The sequence below is a fragment of the Notothenia rossii genome (assembly GCF_949606895.1).
Source record: "Notothenia rossii genome assembly, chromosome: 9".
NCBI lineage: Eukaryota > Metazoa > Chordata > Actinopteri > Perciformes > Nototheniidae > Notothenia > Notothenia rossii.
Genome location: NC_136907.1, coordinates 58354747 through 58373246, shown reverse-complemented (window position 1 = coordinate 58373246; position 18500 = coordinate 58354747). Strand labels below are relative to the sequence as shown.

The following is an 18500-nucleotide window of genomic DNA, read 5'->3' as shown; positions in this document are numbered from 1 at the left end:
TTATCCCCCCGTCAGATGGTTCTACCATCGCCATGACGCATGACTAGTAACCTTGACAATGCATAAAGCAAATGGAAAGGCACCAGTGTTGTATGTGTGTGTGCTCGTGATTTAGACTCCAAGGAAAGTGTGGAGTTTGTGTATACGGTATGGTGTGTGTGTACATACTAGGTGTGTTTCTTAAAAGTGGTTGTGAGCATGTTACTCTGCATCTGCATACAATCTTGTTGACTGAAATGAAACATGACAACGAGATCAGAGGTTTTGGTGGCGACTATTTAGATATGGATTGCATCTCGTGACTTGCAAAACACTGTATCTTGAAATAATATTTCACACACGTATTATTTCTAAAGAGAAGACTGTGCCAATGTGTCTAAGTGAAGTGTTGTGGCACGCTTCATCTGTCAGCATGCCATTGTCCTTGCAGCTGTGATGTACAGTAAGGGGGTGTGGGATACAGACACGGGAGGGTTAAAAAATAACGAGACAATTTATTGAAAATAATAGCTGCTGTCAGAAGGCGTTACAAGCTTTCAAAACGCCTCAAAGCCTATTAATCCACTGTCATGTGTCACAAACATGGCGATATCTCCAGAAGTTTAGCCAAACCTTTAATTAAAACTAAGCTTACGGAAATAATACATTGGTTGCAATAGTGCCCTAACAATGTTGTTTACATCCAGAGGAAAGGAATTATTTGTGAGGCGTGATAGAATAATTTCCTTAAGTCATAGGGATGATGAGTTTGAGAACATCGGAAGATTTCACGTTTTTTTACGTAATGTCTACTCCAGGGAAATTCATTTAAAAAGGAGGTATTATATCCTGCATACAGCTATTGATTTCTTGATTGAATAAACTAGCTTTGTACATAATAGGATAGGTAAGATTTTTACTTTGTTAAAGGATCCTGTAGCTCCCTCCAGTAATAGACACCAGTCATCAAGTCTTGATTAAAAAAACACGGTTTAGTTTCATACCTGACTAACCCATTCGAACAGGGGTTAACAAGAGAAGAAAAACAAGTATAAAAATGATTAACCGCATGTATTTTACAATTTACTATGCGTATACCACTTAAGCTTACAATAGAAATAATGGAGATGGACATTTATAGCATAGAACACGTCCCACAAGCTAACACACGTACACAAACACACGCCTGTAACTTGCAGCTTATCCGAACAAACCTAATTGAAATTAAATAATCATACAAAAAGGCTGCCTACTACTGAGAGTGGCTGGATTCTCAATACTGCATCCTGAAGTTATCTCCATCAACTTAGCTTGAGAGCTTTTTCCTGTAACACAATTCTCCTGTGCTTAGACTGTCAAGTGCACCAATTAATTATTACGTGGCAAATGCTACACCGTAGATTTGTTCCTCCCCTAATAATGCTACACCTTTACAGGTATAGGAACTGTAATTTGTGATTTAGAGCTGTAAGGAAATTAACTGAAAATGTAAGGCAGTTACACATCCCCTCAGGCAGCTTCTGAATGAGAAAGTTATGCTAAAATGTAAAAATGTAATCTAGACCTATTCTGCTACTGTATGAGAAAATAACAATTTTAAACAAAGTGAGTGGCTTTATTCAAGGTTAAATGTGTTGTATCGTGTGTGTTTGTGTGTTTGTGCTTGCCCCTGTGGGTCATGTTTAACACTTTCCGTGTTGCACTCTGGAGAAAAGAGATAAGGGACGCAACCTCGCTCTGGCGGAAAGGGAGAGCAAAGGAAAGATGGGAAGGTTGCAAAACAACCTCTGTACCATTTCTATTTAGGCCCATGTGTCTTTTTCCCGTCGCATCCCTGCATGGATGTTAAAACCCTTCAAAGGTAAACCATATTGCTGGGCCAGCGAGCTATGCCTTTTCTAAACCTCCCAAAGTCTTGATGTTTTTGATCCAAATGTCCTTTTCATGGACGCTAAGCTCCTTTTCTTGGCTTGTTTGTGAAATATCTCCATGTGTAATCGTGTGCGTATGTTTGTGTGGTTGTGTGCATGTTTCAGGGTATGTAGGGGATTAAAGAACGGTCACTGCTTCAGATATCTTTATCGTTTGTTGTTCCCACCTCTCCCCACTCCCTGCCTGTGCATTTGTTCCCAGCAGCAGGTTCCCCACGGAGTCCCATCAATAAGACCACCCTGACTTTGATCAGTGTCATCAGCTGCGTGATCGGCCTGGTGTACTCCTCTCACATGTCCTGCAGCATCGCAGTACGGGTGATTCTACACGTTCCAGAGCACCTCATCGCTGACGGTAAGTCTCTTCTCTCGCCTCACGGTCAAGTGTTCTCCGTTTTTTGGTGCAGTTTCCCCACTTGAAAGGGACTTGAAGCATCTACATGACTTCTAACTGGATTCCACTCCAATGACACAGCAACTGTTACTTTTTCAGTCTTTTATTTCAGTAGTTTACTCGAAAAATCAATTTCCATTTAGTTGTCGAACTGGTCTTATAGGTGAAACACCTTTGAAGACAAGAAAGATGCATTAGAAAACTTGCAATAGTCATTAAAATAAATAAAACATGCAAACAATACACTGACACTGCTGCCTTATGTACGTATATTTGACAAATAAACTGGGCAGACTAAACACATAAATATTAATTATAAATATGAAATCAATTCGCTAAACCCAAGCTTTTATTTTAAATCCCAGCAGATTTAATTAACTTGATTTTATTAGAAATGTTTTTAACAAATCAAATGAATTATGTTTAAACAAGTAAGATTCTTTACTCTGTTTTAACAGAAGTATTCAACAAACTAAACAGGACTTTATTATCAATGTTTTTAATAAATCAAATGTATTATTTTAACAAGAAAGATTCTTTCCTCTGTTTTAACAGGAATATTCAGCGAATTAGAGAAGACTTTATTAGCAATGTAGCTGGACTCTTTCTCCATACATTTCTCTGGGTGCTCGATACCCCAGGCGACTGAGCTGGCATTTTTTCTGCCACTCTCCAAGGAGTTATTCTCGCCATTTCTCTCAAACAGAGTGCCTGTGTTTCTCGTGTAGCTGGCCGATTTGCTTTGCTCTCTCTCAAAGACAAAAGTAAAATGCCAGGTCGCCCACCCCCTCCCTGTGTTTCCCATGTGAGGCCACACAACAGATGTGCCCTCAAAGCATCAGAGCACATTGAGGCCAGGTTGCAGTGACCACCCGCAGCACACCCTCCATCACTCTTCCCCTTGTACTTTCTGATATGTTGAACCACTGTGCTAATGAATTCCGATGTAGCACCTGAAGAAGAAAAAAAGCACTGCGGGGGCCGGGCACTGGCTCCTGCTGGCTCTTTGGCATTTTTCAGCCGTCACACGAGTGAGCTGGCAGTCCAGATATATTATAGACTTTGACTACGCTCGCTCATCTATCATCCCGAGGTCTGATTTGATTCGGAGCACTGCTGCTTTCCGATGGTGTACACGGGCCTGCCAGGGAGATATTAACATTCCAGGGAGGTGTCCAAGGGGTAACTTTGAAAGGGGAGATGAGAGATGGTGGATTCGCCTGTAGAATTACAAAAACTGGGATCGATTTAGAATGTTTCCATAAATGTCTCCACAATCTCATCACACTTTGATTTGATGTCATGGTGAATCAGATGAGTATCTGGATTCTACCACTGGGGAAAGAAGCTATTAATGCAAACAGCTGCGCGTGTGTCCGCCTGTGAAGAAAAAGCACAGAACGTAGCGTCACACCTTTTCCCTTGCCTTTCACATCAGGTAAAGTAATCAATCAGGGGATGTTTCTACTGCTACTGCTATTCAAAATACATAACGAAGGACAGAACAAACATTTCTTTATGACTACCTCGCATTCTAAAATAGAAATGTGGGAATGGTTTATCATCGGAAATTGTATCTTTTAGAAATAGTATTCCTATCTTTGTCCTTGGATGTGTCAATTTACAATTATGACTATTGAAGTCCCAGTTGCAGTGTAGCTCAATAATCTAATGCACACAACATTGAAGTGTAAGTAGAAGCTGGCAATTTTTGTTTAATGTCCTCCCTCTGGTGAAGGACCTTCATACCCCCCACCAGTGATACCTACTGAATTTCAGTTTCTCAATCCCTCATTAAAATATGAAGGCTGTCTTAAATAATTAAAAGCAACTGATAAAGAGGGAAAACATACTTTCATGCTGTTCAAAACAATAACTGAACCAAAATCTACAGCCAAGGTGCAGGCTTCATCAGGTCTTAATTAAGCACAATGTTAATTAGAGCTAAATGCTTACATAAGCATGTGCCAATGCTTACAGTGCCGATTTTAAAAATGAAATATATTTTGCAGGTTTAATATCTTTACTTAGTTTTTTTGTAGATATTGGTTAATAAACCCAAAAATAAACTTTGAACTGAGGATGGACAAAGGTCACTAAAGTCATCACAATTCCACATCAGGGGAATATATGTGCCAGATGTAATGGCAATCCGTAAAGTATAGTTGTTCAGACATTTCACTTAAAGCCACACATGTTAACACCAGGGTGGTGCTCGAGGAATATTCTGGTGACTTTGAATGTTTTTATTATTTATCTTCTTGGCACCATGACTGTATGTACAAAAACTCATACAATCCATCCAATAGTTAAACTGGAACAAAAGCAGAGACCAACTGTGAAGGACCAGGGTACGCAAAAACTAAGAATGCAGGTTGATGTGGAGAAAATAAGGATTTTATTTATCCAATATATTTACATTTTAAGGATGGGTAACAAAATGAATTAGGTTAAAAAAAAAAAAAGGTGTATTATTAATAATATAAACAGATACAATCTAGCATTAATGAATAAACAAAAAACGTCACCAAATTGGGGGACTTTCTGTGTGCTTCTATCCAAGAGCAACTCACATACACACCCCGCCTTCCTCTCCACACTGCAGGCATTTATATGGGTGGCTTAAATGACGTGGCCTCTTTAAACACCCCTCAGGGTTTGAGGGGAATGGCGTTGTCCAATTAGCTGGGCACATCTATTTAGGCAGGTGGTGTTCATCAGCTCAGCCTTTTGCCAGGAGCAACGTGAGCTGCAAGACACTAACAACAGGATTAACACAACACAATTAACAATAATTATTTTAAACCAGATTCCGTGCACTCAATCTAGTAAAATAAATAAAGAAAAATGTGTCTGTGTATGTATAGTTTAAAACAAACGCATAACCTTTAACATGTGTGGTTGTTTGTGAGGCTTGTAGCCTTCACACCAACCATCCAGCAAACATTATCATGGAGCCACGTCACTAGAGCTGCTAAAAACATGTACCAATGGCCAATAAAGGTGTTCTTTAAATTAATATAGCAATATTTATGCATAAAATAGTAGACACTTTTTTTGTCTATAATACATTTTGCTCCATCTTTTGTTTTACTTTCATCTTATGTATTTGCTAAAAAATGGAAGAAGACTTATTTGCTAAGACTGAGTCTTGCTTTTTTTCTTCCAACTGCTACCTTCATGTGACATCCCACTAGATAAATTACAAGAGGAATGCCTACTATCCAGTACATTTCTGTTTTCAACATTCTTTCTGAATTTTGAAAAAGGGAGAGGTCAAGGTTCCATGAGATGGCCATACAGTGACAATACAGTCTCTCACTTTTTCTATTTTCTCTGTCAAGTGAGGAATAAAGGCAAAAATCACAAAAACAAACACATATATGTTATTTCTACAGTTTAGGTCAGATACTCAATGCTTCATTGTTCCTTTCTTTTTGCCCATTATTTCATTTATGAAACATTGTCCAGGGATATTACATACCAACTCTATTCAGACTGAAGTGCTGTAGTGTGGTGCTTACATCAGCTATTAAGCCACTCCACATATTCTAGCCCTGAAAGTCCATTCAGCGTAACGTAGCCTCCTTTGAGATTCACACTTGAGATGATTAAGAATATCTGAATAACGTTGGCTAAGGTTTCATATTTTAAGTCTAATTTTCTTAATGTCAAATGTCAGTAAGTACAGTCTTTCTTGGATCCATCCACAAGGCATTTATGTTTAGTATCCTTTTCATGATTGAAAAACACAAATATTGCATATTCTCGATTGCCAGAGACATCAAACAGGACATTAAATGTGCCATCAAAAATTAAAAAACATGATTGGTGTCTATAGTTTCAGAGTTTTTATCAGCAACTTTATGGCTCTCCAAGATTAGTCAAACGAGATTTGTCCGGCCAGTGTAGTGGGTGCTCTATTTTTAAGTGATCATCAAAGGGGATGGCACTAACTAGGGCAAAACATAGCCTGCCAAGTAGTCATTAAATATGCCTGGGTTAAAAAAGCCCAGTGCACCCCATGTTTTCAAAAAGACAGGGCTTTGGTCAATGATTGTTAATGCTAGTTTGCAAAGATCACACAGAGGATAACTCTCAGTATACGCTGTTCTAGTGACACCTGCCGTGTCAGATGTCCTGGGGCAACTGTCTCCCAGCAACAGACTCGTGGCTTTTGGGGCTTTTACTTCAAGCTATTTAATAAAATAAACAATGCAAACTGCCTTGAAAACTTGTGATAGCTTCTAGTGTAATCAATGTAACCATTCAAATCAACTTTTAAATCAGTAAAGATGTCAGATACATCGGACACACATATTCAGTCCTGTTATTTCCTTATTAATAAAGTAAGGCATGTCACAATGTTGAAAGTATGTAAGTCACTTTGGATGAAAACGTTAAATAAAATGCAACGGAATGGAATGTAACAGAATAATCTGCAGTTTACCTCAAATAGTCAAATCCCCGAATGTATGATTACAAAATGGAGCCTTTCTTCATTGTACATTTTTCAATTTATCAGCACATTTTCTCACATGCACGGTACCCTTTACCATGGCTAAAAATAGGCGTCTAGTAAACAACGAGCAGATCAAATTAAAAAATAAATGTTTAACTAATTAAAATCTCCATTGACTGGGCCCTTTCAGGCCCCGGATGTGTTGACCTGACATGGCAATGCAGCCCTAATTCCATCACGCTGCTTTATTTATGTCACAAGTGCCACTAATAATACACATGAAAAGATCACAGCGTAGGAGTGCAATTTGTGAGTGGATTCCTGGGGAGTTCTGGAGGAAAACAGCTCAGAAGCTGTTAATTAGTTGTTGGTGAAATTCTACCGTTATTACACACAACCACAGAGAAGCCTGAACAGTTTGAGGGGTGCATTTTCTTATGGACTCACAACTTTAACCGAGTTACTATGCAGTTACAGTCACCAGGGCATGTGGCCAATTTAATTTGAGTACACCATCACCTTAAACATAACTGCATTAAACACGGACTGTATATAAAGTAATTGGCTCAGTAAAGAACTCATCCAAAAGGAGAACAGACCATAACACAATTTCACACTGCACTGGTGGGAAGGACACAAAAATACATTGTTTATCAGTAAGGCCGCAGCCAAACAGAGTCCTTCCTGTAGTGCATGTGATTTATTCAAATGACGACACTGTCTGAACCATACACCCTTTTAATTATTGCAAATATGTATCCGAACACCATGGGAAATGTGTACACATAAAAGTCAATGCTCTATTTTCTTCACTGTTGCCTTCCTCCTGTTGCAAAGTGGCTGCATGTGGTTACTGATAATAATCAAAACAAGTGTTAGGCTTTCTACAACAGGCATCGTTTTTTTAGAATGTTTCTCACAGTTTGAATATTTTTCATATTTTAATTTTGCAGCCGTCAATGTTTGTTATCTTGGCTGGATGTCAGCTCCTGCTTCAATGATAATGAATAATAATTATTCATTTTCAGATATCACAGTTCTTGAAACATTCACAGTGTTTCATGTTTGTTAGGCCAGGTTAATCTCCTTAGCTTATCAAATATTTACATTTTGGCGTACTAAAATATTTTATTTTGAAGGTTTTCTAACACTGATGGTTCTCATTCCTTATTTTCCCATTTGGATTTCGAGTGTATGATAATATTTTCCCTGCTGTCTTTGAATCATCTTAAGATAATTTTGCAGCAAGGTCCAACATATACTGTGGCTTTGTCCTGATATTTCTAGTGAACGTTATAAATAAGTTATTTTCTTATTCTTGGCGGTTTTCTACAATCCCTCCACCTGTCATGCATTTATTATATCCATCTCTGTCATTACCTCTCCCTGACTCCTCTACCCTTTACCCCTCTCTCCTCTGTCCCCCTCAGGATCGAGGTTTATTTTGCTGCAGGGGAGCCAGATGGACGCTTCAGACTGGTTGAACCCGGCCCAGATCTTGTTGTATTACCAACAGAACGCCAGTGGTCCCTGGGTCAACGAGCTGTGTGGACGCCGCCTCCTGGACCCCTGTGAGCACCAATGTGATCCTGAGACAGGTAAGCTGAGAACGCAACTTAAAGGTCACCTATTATGCAAAATCCACTTTTCCATGTCTTTGATACATCAACATGTGTCCCCTCTGTGTAAAGATATTCTGAAAGTTTCAGGAAAAAAGATTATCTCACTTTATGTCCTGATCCATTTATATTGTAACATGTCTGTAAATGAGCTGATCAGACTTTGGCCACTTTATGATGACATAACGATTTTTTTTTTCAGCTAAGTAACCTAGTACTTAAAAGCTACATTTACTGCTACTTCTGCAGTTTAACTGTTTTATCAGATGGGGGACTTTATTATAATTCTGCTAAAATGTTGTTTTAATGTATAACTGACCTGTACATCAGATTTAATATTCATTGGAAGACATAATTTTTATGTCTTCCAATGAATATTAAATCTGATGTATCTTTAGATACTTAAAGTCATCTGGTTGGCTGATAATGAGCAATATCGTCACAGGAGCATTAGCCACATTCACAAACCATGTCATTCTGCACACGGTTATTGGACAAAATAGCAATGGCCAGTATCCAGTAGAGAAAAGTGGTAAGATACAGAAGGTGTTGTGCTAACAAAGATTGTACGACGAAAATGTGAAACTTATTATTTGCATAACAAACTAACACTTATTGGCATACACGTGAAATTGCACTTGTCCCTTATTCTTCAAGAAAATACAGTTGATCACTTAAGAGACAGCTTGTTCATAGCATTATATAACATTATTTTCAAATTGTTTACGACTTGCCAACTTGCCGTAATAGGAGGCACAGAGGTTCAAGGTATTGTCATACTGAGTTCCAGTCCTGCAGAAGGTCTCCAGAATGTGCACTGTTTATCACCCATTGTGTTTTATCACTCATTGTGGCTGTTTGAAGGAGCCTCTTTCATTGTTTACTGGTGTGGCCAAGACTAGGGTCTATCGAACTGCAGGCCTGAAATGGAAAATAGATTGCCTGGAGCACTCTTTCTGACTTTCCCATAGTCATTTGATCAATCAAATCATTCAATACAATTGGCTGATCAAATGACAATTGATCCAATAGACCAATGAAATGAATTGGTCAAACTGGCTAATCGAAGGACTTGATTTAATTAGCCAATTAAAATACTCTGTACAACAGATCAATCAAATGACTCGATACAAATAATGGGAAAACGATGGGACCAAATTGAACAACTTGATATAAAGGGCCATACATTTATATTAATGCACATAGTTTTTTCTTCAGCTTTTATTTGTCATCCTTTGTGAAAGCTTTAATTGTTTTTTTATTTATTGAATTGTTATTGGCCCTTATTGAAGTGCATACACAATGATTATCATAACATCTGCAGTTATCTATCAATAATCTATTTCACTCTGTTTATAGTTTGTTTTGCACAATAAAAAAGTGTGTTTGTGTTACGGCCACAGTCTCTACTCAGCAGTAGTGGCTCGCGCTGAGACCCGCAACATGAAAAATACACGCAAAAACCAGTACTTAGTAACAAACATTTATCATTATTATTATTATGCCATCTGCTTACAAAAGCCAAACTATAAATGAAAAAGGTCTGGAGGACTGGCCAATAGGAACAAAAGGAAGGATGGTGCCCGAGCCAGCCACACTTGGGGCCGTAGGACGCAGAGCTCCCCCCCCAGAACCAAAAGTCAGGCGTAAACCCTATGGAAACAAAGAAAGCTGCGAAAACTGGACTACCAGGTCCTCCAGGCTAAATATAAACACTTCTACAAGACACATACGATACGATACCATAATACTTTATTGGTCAGATCAAGTCTGAAATTTGACTTGCGTCACAGCATCTCCATGTCCAACATCAACAGACAAGTATCCAGACACAATACATGAAACACAAACAACAAACATTTAACATAACAGCACAATCAGTGAGAGAAAACATGCTCAAAGAAAATGATAGCTCAAGCCCCACTATACCAAAAAGGTTCTTTTAAAGGAGAGTGTTTCCCAGCACCAGAAAAGGCGAGACATCCTTTTCCTCCAGCTTCTCTTTATATATCCGCGACTGAGTGGAATTGGGAACACCTGGGCAGAGGCGGAGCCAGAGGCAGACCAGGTGCACCTGCGCAACAGGGAGAGAGAAAGAAAACAAGGAGGGGAGCACGCAACAGTTTGAGTAGCATTATAATACAGACGAATGAGCAATGGGTTGGAGGGAATAGTCGATGTTCTGTAATCTTGATGGCTTGACAGAAATGACTGATGGATTATGCTCGAGGTGTGTTGAAAAGCAGCTTGTCAATAACTTTGGATTGATGTGGCATTATATAAATGTTTCTTTGTGACCTAAAAAATGCAGATGAAAAGCAAATCTAGCTCAGCACAATATTCTATGTGGGGCCGTTCAGGCCGTAATTCATACTGGTCCTCAAACATATACAGTACATTCTCCTTTTACATACACATATTTTCACTCTTACACACATACATTCTCCTTTTACATACATATATTTTGACTCTCATATACATATATATTTACACTCACACATTCATACATTTCGCTCTCATGTTATCATATATCAATGCACACATTCATAAATGTTTCACTCATAGATTTATACATTTTGCTCTCGTGCACATTCAATCAATACATTATACATTTAATATTATAAATAATATATGCATGTCTGAAGACTATATGTATGCAAGAGAAGAATGCATGTATGTGTGAGAGAAAGTATAGTGGAAACGGAAGGAGTATAGTTGAAACGGAAGGCAGGTCATTATCGCGCTGTGATTGGTTCAGGAGGTCGAGCTCGGTCTCAGGATCATGGACAGACCATGTATGTCCATGGTCAGACCATGGTCAGACCATGGACATTAACCATGGACATACGTGATCTGTCCGTGATATTGTCCATGGTTGACCATGGTCTGACCATGGACGTTAAATGGCACCATGGATGAATCATGGAAACCCACGGCCAAGTGAAACATGGACAGACCACGGTAATTCATGGACATCAAAGACGTGGTTAGCCGTGGTCTGTCCATGGTATAGTTAACCGTGGTTTTCCGTGATTGATCTGTGGTGCCATTTAATGTCCGTGGTCTGACCATGGACAACCATGGTCTTATCGAGGCTTGCAATAGTATGGCCGTGGATGTCCATGGAGAGACCATGGTCATCCATGGTCTGACCATGGACTTCGATGGTCAGACCATGGACATCCATGGTCAGACCATGGTGCCATTTAACGTCCATGGACAATATTATGGTCAATGGTCAGACCATGGATATCCATGGTCTGACCATGGATATCCATGGTCTGACCATGGGTGTTCCACCCCTGAAGTTATAGAAAGCTTACCAATTTGGTCAATTGTTACCAAAGTTGTATATAACAAGACTTACCATAATGTCCACATAATGCTCCAGGGGGGGAGGGGGGGCTACAGACAGGACCAATTTAACTTGCATCTAAAGTCTACAGATATAAATGTGCTAAGATTGCATTTCAAAATGTTTATTAATATCTTATCATGACACTCTTGTACAAGAAATACTACACAGGATGTTTTTTAACGAATCTCAGAGAACAGACAGTGGTACAAAACTTAATTCACACAATTAAATGAAAGGTTTGTCAATCCATGGGAACATTTTACAGTATTTATAACATTTAAGTAGAATCCTTGTCTGCTTTACCACAAACGATACATAACCAGTTCCCTTACTTACATATGACTTTGTATGAAGAAATATGTGTGCCAGATATATGTTCACCATAACAACATACATTTTCTTCCCAAATGTACACTTAAGTCAGTTTTCACACTTTTTTTAAGCCTTTTTGCACATGGTGCACCTTCTCCACCATATCCTTGTCTTTCATTTCGGGAAAGCGTCCCCGCATCAAGTCCTTGTATACCAGGAACTTATCTTCCGGAAATTGTGGCTTTGGTGGAGTCATCCGGTTGGGAGCTTTCCCGGACACACTGTGGCTGAGGAGATCGTCTTTGGAGAACAACTGTGTCAGCAGCCGTCTGGCTGCTTTGAAGGTGCTCGTCTCCAAGACGACAGTTGCACGCAGCTCCTCAATGGTGTTGCCATTGTACCGTGGCTCACAAACTGCCACACGCCCCTCGCGGTTCTTTTCCAGTTCGCGAACTCTTCTCTTGAGTTTCCTTATACTCTCCTGTGATTCCGCAAACTGACCTTGCAGCTCGTACAGGTTCTTGGCTAGTCTGAAAAAGAAAGATTGCTTAAAAATATAATGCCGAAGTAAAAACAATACAGACGGAACAAAAATTACATCTACCACAGTCTTCAAATATATAATTTGCTGCCATATCAGACAATGTGTAAACACTATTTTGGAGTCATATAATATTAACCACATTATTTTCCTTCCCAGCAAACAGTATATTATAAAAAGGGAACATCTGTATCTGTTAACAATATAAAAAAATATATATATATAAATATATATAACATATATAATAATATATATAATTAATATATATAATTAAAATAACTTACTGGGCAACATTGATATCCTTTCCAGCTGCAAAGGGAGATCTGTAAAAACAAATACCCAAAAACTAGAACCTAAAAGGTAATGTGTGAAGTTGAAGCAGTATACAAAAAGGTTTACCATGTTCACCTGGTATCAATATTCATTCCATCTTAAAATAATGAATAAACAGATTTTAAACAACATTTTGCTGATTGTCTTCTACACGTCTCTGGCTGCAGTCAATTGGAACTGCGCAAGTAATTTACCTTTTCAATTTATGACTGATATTTCCAAGTCGACTCCAATGAAGTCCAGTGATGTTCAACACTAGACCTTTGAAGGTATGTGTGAAATTTATCAAGTTCAGTCTGCATATTTGTGCATGCTTTTATCAGCAGATAAACTTCCTAATAGATCTTTTCACAATGATAGTGTGCTACATTTTGTTCTCATTTACACACATATACATATACATATACGTATATGTATATAATATTAATATTACCTGTGCTTCTTTTTGGTGATCGTTGGAGATGGCGACCCCAGTTCCAGTCTCCTGTGAGCAGAGGGGGAGGCTGTGCCATGCTGTGGAGGTGAGCGACTGCATCTGGGTGCAGCCTTTTGAGGCGACTGGCTGTGGCTGCGTGCTGACGGTGCAGCCTTTCTGGGCGATGACCGGTTGCAGCGAGGTATTGTGTTCCTCTGAGGCGATGGGCTGTGACTGTATCTAAAACCTAAACCCTCTAAAGATCATATCAACCCTCCCGACTTGAAATGATCAATTTATTAATATGAATCTGAAATAAATGCAACTGGAAAAAAACGGCCGCCATCTTGTGAAATTATCTATTTATTTAAATATTAAAAACTTATTTTTCTTCAAATGGATCATATTTCTGGTCTCTGATATGTTAATAATCAAATGTACTCACCCTCAACGTTGAAAGATCAGTATTTCAATGTGGATGTCAAAGGTTTTTAGCAGTCTTCTCTCAACTGCCGTCCTATGTAAACGCTAGACAGGAAGTGGCTGTTCCGCCACCCGGAAGTGACGCCAAAAACGGCGGAATTAAAGGTAACATGACCATTAGCACTCATAGTGGTTACTCCATGAACTGCAAGCAAATTATAATATACCAAATGTCCGTAAAGACAGTGTATTTAAATTAAAAAATATATAAATCCGTTTTTTAGATTTTTAAAAAATATATATTTTATTTTTTAACTCATTCCACCCTAAATGTATTTATCTATATAAGAGTAAGAGTAAAGTTAGAGTGGTATATATTAAAGTAAATAAATAAAGAAGTATTCTAAAGATCAAACCGTGAACATTAAAAAACTTCTGGTACAGGTTACACTTCTTTTGTGTTTTTAAAAAATTCTAATATTTAAAGAGTGAATATAAGCGGACATTTAAACGCCATCACTCAGTAGAATTGGTCAGTTGACCTCTTCTACTTTTAGTCTAACCACAAAGTTTCGCGGTCCGACTAAGGTTTTAAGTGTAAATCTATTAAATGATTATGTTATTTTTGAAGTATAAGTAAGGAGGTTCTAAAAGGATTTAATATAAGATATATCTTAATATAAGATATATCTGGCACACTTAATTATATTTGTTCATATTGAAGTAAGGGAACTGGTTCTGTCTTGTTTTTGGTAAAGCAGACAAGGATTCTACTTGGGAGTCCAATATTGTAAAATGTTTCCATGTATTGACAAAATTGTAACCTTTCATGTAATTGTGTGAATTAAGTTTTGTACCACTGTCTGTTCTCTGACATTCTTATTGTATTCATATGAAATTGGCACTGTTGTTTACATTTTCAATGTCAGTCTACCAGGTAAATAGAGCACATGTCCAAAAAAAATTCCTAAATATGTAGTGCGTGCCAAACCCTAATTTTCATGTTGGCAGGGGTATTGCTAATGTCATATTTGCAAACAATTTATTATTTCTGCTGACGAACATGTAGGTCACATATTTAATGTTATTTGATCAGACATTACATTTATCTGTACATTCTGAAATAAATTAAATGTGTCTATTATAAATACTGTATGTTGTGCCTTCATATTTTTCATAAATCCCCAGTTCAGCCCTGTGTAACTCACTACTCCAGGACAAACAAAAAGAGTCAGAACTGAGAAAAAAAGATTGGCACCAATATCTTTGATCTGCATTCAACATTGAGACCACAGAAGAACATGATCATTTCATGGTTAGAAATATCAGAATTCTATCCATGTTTTACCATGTTTCATGACCACAGAAAAGCATGAATATTTCATGGATAAAAATATCAGTGATTGTCCATGTTTCACCGTGTTGCATGACCATGGAAAATCATGGATATTTCATGGATGGAAATAATATAGGATTTGTCCATGTTTGTCCATGTTTCATGACCATGGAAAATCATGGTCAATTCATTGCCAGACAAGTGAACATGTTTTTCCATGTTTCATGACCATGGACAATCATGGTCAGTTCACGGCCAGGCGGGTAGTACGTGTTCTGTCCATGTTTCATGACCATGGACAAACCACGGACAAACATACCATGGACACCCACCATGGACAGATCACGGATGTCCATGGATGACCATGGTCATCCATGAGTTTTCCGTGAAACATGGATGACACGAGACCAAGGTGGGCGGGCTCATGTTCAGAACTTCGGATTCAAATCAACATGATGGAGGGAGATGAATCCGTGTATCTACGGAATATTTGTTTTTCTTTATTAAACAAGTAAACGGAAGAGCGTCTGAGAGGCGTTTTTGCCCTTTTGCTTTTTACCTTACTAAATGGTCTAATGGTCATTGGAGAAAAGAAAGTGAAAATGAATGTTATAAAGGGCTGTAAATATAATAAGCCTATGTCTAAAATGGTCAACATTGTTAGGAGATTTAAACTATACAGCGATTCTGCACTGCGGTCACCTCAGCCGTTTGTTTTTTCAAATCAGCAGCTCTTCAATTTTCTTCCTGCTATATTTGATGAGTGATACAAATATTTCTTACCACAACCTCTTAAGGGGCCGAAATCGCGTAATTTGCAGGAAACAACGTCTGAGGAACCTTAATATTTAATAAACTATGAATATTTTATATCCATATAACGGGTAAAAACTCATTTAACTGATCTTTTTCATTTAAAAAAATCATAAAGACACAGAATCTAACGGTGCCCACCTCAACACTGAAAGATACAAACTCGGGACGTTATCAACAAAAACGTACATCAAAACATGTGGCGCTAGGTAGCCTACAACGCTAACATGGCTTACCTTGGTTTTGTGTGGTCAAAACTGGTCTTCAATGGCATTAAAACGATAACAATGATGCTGTAGTATAGGTTAATATCCAATGTGGCTGTGTCCCCTTTCAAATGTTCTGATAATCGATAAGCAATAAAACTGCAATTCCGTTTTCAAACATCAGAGTAGGCCATTCCTACGCTCTGTAGCAAGATTGAATGCGCGAAGAAGGCATTTTTTTTTTAAACATGAGTGTGTGTGGGACGATTTCCCTTCGATTCTATTGGCTCTAACGGTCAGAATGAGATGTCACATGTCAAAATCGAAGAAGGGGAGCCAGAGATAAGGAAAATCCACCCAAATGGCACCAGAAGAGTTTTTTTTTGCTAAATCTGTCTAAAAAGGTCAAATATCACTTGTTTTGCATCAATCTTGATACAGGGTATACTATATGTTGTACTTTGGATTCCTAAAGCTTTTAGTCTACTAACGCATCATCCAAGGTTAGTTTTCAATATGAGTACAAAATATGTTTTGGACGGACACTATAATTTACAGTTTTTTTACCATGTTCAATCTGAATTTTCTTTAAAATAAAAAAAACATCTATATAGATTCTGACTTTTCTCACAGGTTTATCATTACTTTGAGAAAAAAGATTATTAATTTAACCTTTTGAGAAGGGAAGATATGGTCATTTGTTCTGGGAATGTCATTTTCGAGCCTGAAACCTGAAAAACAGGCTTGGGGCTTAATAAAACTGACACTGTTGGACTCAGTACTAGTTGACTGCTACCAGAAAGGAACAAACTAGCGGATGAGAAATAATCATATATTAAAAGACAGCAGCATCATAACAGGCCAACCAGCAGTGGCGGACAGGCCATCGGGACGTTCGGGACGAATCCCGATGGGCCGGTACCGAAGTGGGCCGGTCGGACAATTCACAATTCAAAACCCTCCTGCTCACATTCAAAGCCCTCCACAACCTGGCCCCCACCTATCTGGCTGACCTCCTACACCCCCTCTCGCTCCCTCCGCTCCTCCTCTGCTGGCCTGCTAACTGTCCCCCCCACGCCTAGTCACGATGAGGGATCAGGCTTTCAGCTGCTCCCAAACTATGGAACTCTCTCCCCCTTCCCATCCGACAGTCTGACACAATCACCACGTGCATCCTGAAAACCCACCTGCTCAGATCAGCCTACTCACTGTAGTGAGTACATGTCTCCTGTTTCCCAACATGTTCTCTGTTACAGTCGTTTTGTACCATAAACCTTTCCTTAGCATATTTTATGAATTGTCAGGTGTCCTTGGGTGCTTTGAAAGGCCTCTAATAGAATGATCATTATTATTATTATTATTTTATTATTATTATTATTATTATTATTATCTGAAACGGTGAAATAACTTTAAAAACTTTTTCCAGTCACTTGCCCCATGCATTCAGCGACAGCAGGCCATTCACTTTGATGTTATCCCGTTATGAAATGTCATCATTTCAACAATAAATAAATGCTACATAAACGTTATCTTGCACATTTTATCGAACCATCTCCGTTTCTAACATTCAATATATTTTAAAAGAGATGTCAACGTAACGCTGTTACATGTATTCCGTTACAACCCAACCCTGATTATACGTAGGCCTACTATGGAGGGGACTTTGACAGAGGATTACTCAAAAAGTACACAGTAAAAGTACTTCATATTATTTCTGGTAGCAGTCAACTAGTACTACTGAGTCCAACAGTGTCAGTTTTATTAAGAACTTGTGTTAAAAAAATATTTGTATCACTCAAATATAGCAGGAAAAAAAATGAAGAGCTGCTGATTTGAAAAAACAAACTCGAGAGGCGGCTGAGTGACCGCAGTGCAGAATCGCTGTATAGTTTACATCTCCTAACAATGTTGTCCATTTTAGAAACAGGCTTATTATATTTACAGCCCTTAATAACTTTCCTTTTCTGGGCTCAATGTGTGTCTTGGCCGTTTTCGTTGTGATCGCTAAATTCATCTCGTTTCCCCTTGATTATAATATTATCACAGTTCCAAGCAAACGAGTGATTTTGTTTTGAAATCACTTCTGTGAGTTTCGCCCCCCCCACCCCCACCCCCCCCCCCCGCTCCAATGACCATTAGACCATTTAGTAAGGTAAAAGCAAAAAGCAAAAACGCATCTCAGACGCTCTTCCATTTACTTGTTTGATAAAGAAGAAAAAAAATGGCCCGAAGATAAACAGATTCATCTCTCTCCATCATGTTGATTTGAATCCGAAGTTCTGAACATGAGCCCGCCCTGCTCGACCTTCTGAGCCAATCTCAGCGTGATAACGACCTGCCTTCCGTTTATATGAGAGCAAAATGTATGAATGTGTGAG

At 38.5% G+C, this 18500-nt stretch overlaps 2 protein-coding genes across 12 annotated transcripts in view; one reads left to right on the top strand and one right to left on the bottom strand.

Annotated features, from left to right (window-relative positions):
- Nucleotides 1–18500, top strand: part of astn1 (astrotactin 1) — a 474928-nt gene that overhangs the window by 132718 nt on the left and 323710 nt on the right. For 6 of the 10 annotated variants that reach the window (XM_079652095.1, XM_079652092.1, XM_079652091.1 and 3 more), the window contains 2 exons: nucleotides 2116–2265; nucleotides 8197–8364. In XM_079652095.1, coding sequence (XP_079508221.1) covers nucleotides 2116–2265; nucleotides 8197–8364 — 318 coding nt within the window. Of the gene's footprint in view, nucleotides 1–2112; nucleotides 2266–8196; nucleotides 8365–18500 lie in introns of all 10 variants that reach the window. The other 4 variants (XM_079652090.1, XM_079652093.1, XM_079652087.1 and 1 more) reach the window with 1 other exon arrangement.
- Nucleotides 11849–15509, bottom strand: LOC307020458 (uncharacterized protein). 2 transcript variants are annotated; one of them, XM_079651820.1, is made up of 4 exons: nucleotides 13363–15509; nucleotides 13124–13190; nucleotides 12881–12919; nucleotides 11849–12585 (listed from the first exon to the last, which is right to left on the bottom strand). In XM_079651820.1, exons 1-4 carry the CDS (start codon nucleotides 13439–13441, stop codon nucleotides 12171–12173), a joined length of 600 nt encoding a protein of 199 aa, XP_079507946.1. In that variant the 5' UTR covers nucleotides 13442–15509; the 3' UTR covers nucleotides 11849–12170. The 2 variants fall into 2 exon arrangements, with proteins under 2 accessions (XP_079507946.1, XP_079507945.1); XM_079651819.1 differs by having other exon boundaries at nucleotides 13124–13185.